At 41.4% G+C, this 5,000-nt stretch overlaps 1 protein-coding gene across 1 annotated transcript; it reads right to left on the reverse strand.

Moving 5' to 3' along the window:
* Positions 1–319: 319 nt before the first annotated feature.
* On the reverse strand, positions 320–1,105 carry LOC115768127 (the record flags this gene model as incomplete). The annotated part of the gene is made up of 3 exons (XM_030712621.1): positions 868–1,105; positions 453–801; positions 320–381 (listed from the first exon to the last, which is right to left on the reverse strand). Coding segments are annotated over exons 1-3 (649 nt in total), but the record flags the coding sequence as incomplete, so codon positions are not given.
* Positions 1,106–5,000: the final 3,895 nt, after the last annotated feature.

Consider the following 5,000-nt stretch of genomic DNA (forward strand, 5'->3'; position numbering starts at 1 on the left):
AACCAATATACCCCCTTTTTAACTGTTCAATGGGTACAGGGTATATATAGGCGGGGCTGCATAAACTTAGATAGAGACGAGCATATAGCTGGAAGGAGATGGCCAGACAGCGAGAGATAGAAAGATATAGAGAGAGGGAGAGAGAGAGAGAGAGAGATGCAAGAGAGACGAACTTAATAAGAGCTCAGCTCCTTCAGATTAGTTAGTTATAGTTCCCGTCTATAAAATATACGTCAAGAATTCCTTGATAGGCCAGCTGTATCAACGGAATCTTATCTGTGTCGAGCTTATGCAAGAGTATAAGGCGCAATAGACTCACCATTGAAGTAGTCCAAGAGCGTGCACAGTAACACCAGCACGGCCAGAAAGATGAGCAGAGCTCTGTGAGGATTGCATGGCAAATACCAATATATATATATATATATGTACTATATAGGATCGATTGGACTTACAGGGCAAACCAGTCGAGCGTGGACATGGGCTGGCTGGCGGCCAGGGCGCAGTTGGATTCGCCGACCAGCTGTGCCTCCGGAGCAACTGCATCCTCGAATAGCAACCGCAGATAGTTGTTTAGCCAGCGATTCAGCTGTGCTGCACTGCAGCTGGCCGGCAAACAGGCGCCAATATTTATGCTAATCCTGTCCAGAGCCGGCGGCCACAGGCTCTCAAATTCGATGTGCGCCAGGCAGTATTTGGTCGGGATTACGGCCGCACTGCGACTCAGACAGGACTCATAGTTGCCCAAATCACTAAAGTGGCCATAGAGCAGGCCATGCGGCAGCTTGCCCCATGCATCCAGCACTAAGAGTAGCCCAAAGCCAAGGCTTAGATTAGATGCAAGAAGTCTTATGTTCAGCTTGGACTTACCTTGCAGCGCGGGCAGCGCCTGCGCATCCGCCGCCTGTAGCAGCCGGCTCACCTGGTCGGCGCAGAGCAGCTCCGACGGCCGGCTGCTGCTATTGGACGCCAGCTGCAGCACCTGGTAGCCGAGATTGCTGTGCTGCAGCCAGGTGAGCAGCTCGTGCCCGCTGAAGGCGACCAGACCTGGGCTCAATGCGAGTAGGAGCAGCTGTAGCAGCAGCAACCGGAACTTTACCAATGCCATGGCCAATTGTGGCCGTTGGCCGCAATGCGTTTCATATTTATACGGCCGTAACGCAGCTATTACTGATATTTTCTAATCGAGCAGCTCGTGATAACCGCATTTCCCGCGTGCTCTGACGTTTATCTGAGACATGCGAGTGCAGCCACTACAGCTCGAAAATTGTTATTAACTTTTTATTCATTTCACAGTCATAAAAAACAAAACAAGTAAGAGGTTCTAGTCGGCAGCTCCCGACTAGGGCATACCCTGAACCCTCTGCTTCCAACATCAAATGCATGTATATATTCTATTTTGAGAAGCTAGATGTCAAGTGTGGAGACTCTAGCTCTTATTATTTAAAAAATTGTCCAAAAAACAGGTTATCGATATCGATTTTTATCGATTTATCGGAGTAAGTTATCGATTATCGGAAACCAACTCGATCTGCGCGGAAACCAGGAGCACCTACATCTTTCAAGTCTCTAGCTCTTATAGGTTCTGAGATCCTTGAAATACGGACAGACGGACGGACGGACAGACAGACGGACTTGGCTAGATCGACTCGGCTATTGATGCTGATCAAGAATATATATGTCGTGTATCCAATAAATTATTGTGAGTATTATTTTGAATGCTAACGATTAAGTGTTAGTAAGAATCAGAGAATTTGACAGAAGGTACTGCTATTTAACATAACTGTCCTACTTGTATTAGGGTTGCTACTGAAAGCATGGTGTGAGACAAAAAAGATAGTCTCTGCCGAGCATGGCCCGAGTGTGTTGTATAACGTCCAGTTTGCTATAGTGTTGAATGTTCACTAACAGTACTAAAAGTCAGAGAAGAATATAGAATGACAAGAGCATGAGTAGTATGCTCGAGGACGATGAAAATTATTCATTCTAAAAGTGGAAGTCATAGAGAACAGACGTGCTCGCTCCTAAAAATATAATTATTTTGTGACTATAACGACACTCGGGACTTGCTGTGCTGCCAGTATGCCTAATTACAAAGAAAGTGATTTCTCTGTTCCGACATATATACTTTATGGGGTCGGAGATGCTTCCTTCTGCCTGCTTTCGCACAAATACAATATACCCTTATACCCACTTTTAATGGGTTCAGGGTATAAAAAACAACAAAATAGAAAACAGCACAAAAATAATAAGAAATTTAGTGCATTGACCGATAGACAGAACAGCTGCGAGTCGAGTATTGCCCAGATGATGATCGGCCCAGTCACTTGTATGCATAGTTAGCCCCGGCGGGAAACTTCTCACCAATATAATTCAATTCATTTTTCCATTTATATTATTCTTTTTTTACTTAACAACAATTATCCAACCGTTGAGCTACCCACATCTGCCTTAACAGGCCAATTTGTCAGGGCTCTATAACATTTGTATACCCTGTACTCATCGTGCGAGCTTAAGCTGTTCGAGCGTCGGACCGAGAAGCAGTAGGTTGCTGGTTCTAATCGTTTACTGTGCTTTATCAAAAGAAGTCAGCCATAAGATTGAATATTTATATATTCTTTCTATATATGTTTTGATAAATATGACGTTATATATGGACATTGCTGCTGTATTAGAACCAGCAACCTTTCGCTTAGTGGTTCGAGGCTCGTAAGCTTAGCCATGCAGGCTCAGGACTTTAGGCCTGCAGCCTTTAATGCCCATTTTCAGTACTTGTTCCAAAACTCGTTTCCATAATAATTTCCATATTTGAGAAAGATTTTGTCATAGATGTTACGCCAGCTTCCAGCTAGTTACATGGTATCTATCAGCCAACCTCAGACGGCAGAGAGCACGCTCGTATTTGTTGTAGTTTTTAAGGGTATATTGTATTTGTGCAAAAGCCAAATGTATGTAACAGGCAGAAGGAGGCTTCTCCGAACCCCTAAAGTATATATATTCTTGATCAGCATCAATAGCCGAGTCGATCTAGCCATGTCCGTCCGTCCGTCCGTCCGTCCGTATGTATGAACGCAAGGATCGCATAACCTATAAGAGCTAGAGACTTGAAAGATGTAGGTGCTCCTAGTTCCCGCGCAGATCGAGTTTCTTTCCGATAATCGATAACTTACTCCGATAAATCGATAAAATCGATATCGATATCCTGTTTTTTGGGCAATTTTGTTAAATAATAAGAGCTAGAGTCAACAAACTTGACATCTAGCTTCTAAAATAGAATATATATATATGCATTTGATGTTGGAAGAAGAGGGTTTAGGGTAGTCCCTAGTCGGGAGCTGCCGACTAGAACCTCTTACTTGTTTTGTTTTCTAGTTTTTGCACAATCGGAGCAATAACCGATAAGCAAACAATTGTTTGAACAAAGCTGCATCGTTAAGTCGAAAAATCACGTTCGTAATAGTCTCGTATAATATACCATAATGTCATACGAATCGTTCGACAGGTGCGACCTTGACGACATGCATAACTCTCAGTTTGAGGTGCGAGAATAGGCTAAAAGTTCAGGTGCCTCAGAAGCTTTGCAAGCTTTCACTTCCAGCCGAGCTACATAACAATCGACAATAGATGAGTTGTTATTTCTAAGAAGGGTTCATTGAACTCGAACAACACGTGTTCCCCACCTGCCAAACACAGATGCGCAATTTACCTGATGGGTGAGCTATTATATAAGCACGTAATGCCCATAAATGTAGCTAGCTTATGATTGAGACTGCTTTAACAGCGACAGTTAACAGCGTGTTAACAGTTCGTTTGACAGCTGGTTAAGAGCTAATTGACAGCCAGTTAACAGCAGCTGAACATATGTTAACTACAATCAGTATTATTAAAAATAGAATTTCGCGGGGAAAGGTATAAATACTTTTTGATGTGGCTTTCATTCAATTTTTGAGGAAAGTGATAAGAAAATATTGAGTATTTAAGACGAGGAGATGATTATGATTGAGATCTCCGCATTTGTTAACATTTAGTTCACAGCTAGTTAACAGCAGCTGAACATATGTTAACTACAGTCGAAAGTGCTTACTTTTACTTTTGGCATTGTAAGAAGTGTAATTATTGGGGCGGAAAGGCATGGACGTTTTATTTTGTTGCTTTCATACTAATCTTTGAAAAAGTGAAAAGAATATATTGAATACTTTAGGCAAAGTCGCATTTGCTCTAACAGTTAGGGTTAACAGCATGCTAACAGCTAGTTAACAGCTGTTAAATATGAAAATATGTTATTTACTGTCAAAAGTGTTTACATTCACTTCAAAGGAGTCAAGCTTGCCTATTTTTACTCTTCAGCACTAAGTATATAACGTATACGTCATGACTGCACATTTTAAGATTTTCATTTACAGGGTATATAAATATAGCGGGTGTTACCCGGCCTAGTCCGTGAGAAGTCTTGAGCTTCAATTGTTGAACTAAATTTCTTACCCAGTACCCGCCCTTCGAAAATATAAATCTAGGTAGAACTTTCTTAAATTCCATGTCTACTTCAGTATAATATATAATAGTCAGTATAATATTCAATATAATATAGGAATATATATTTGCGTACTCACCTGTAAATTCACTTGCACGTTTATTTGATCGTCATCCAGCTAAAGGCGTCATCTCTGAAAGAACAGAAAAGCAGACACAATGTTTATTAGCTTTAAATGGCAGCTTACTTGAATTAGTGAGAATCGCATAGTAGAGCGATATTTATGGTAATGTTCATTTTCGCCTCAGCTCAGCATGCACACATATTTAAGTACATAAATACATGTATGCATACAAATACACGCAAACTAACATGCATTCATACGATTGAAATAGTTATGACTTTCATTTTATATATTATATATAACAAAAAAATAAATTATTAATACGTACCTGTTTCTTTAAGCCGCCGTCGCCTCCTGCTTTGCTTCATATGCAGACTCCTCTATAGTTGAAGCTGCCGCCTCCTGCTA

The sequence above is a fragment of the Drosophila novamexicana genome, unplaced genomic scaffold (assembly GCF_003285875.2).
Source record: "Drosophila novamexicana strain 15010-1031.04,08,12 unplaced genomic scaffold, DnovRS2.1 tig00001690-arrow-arrow-pilon, whole genome shotgun sequence".
NCBI classification, from domain to species: Eukaryota; Metazoa; Arthropoda; class Insecta; order Diptera; family Drosophilidae; genus Drosophila; species Drosophila novamexicana.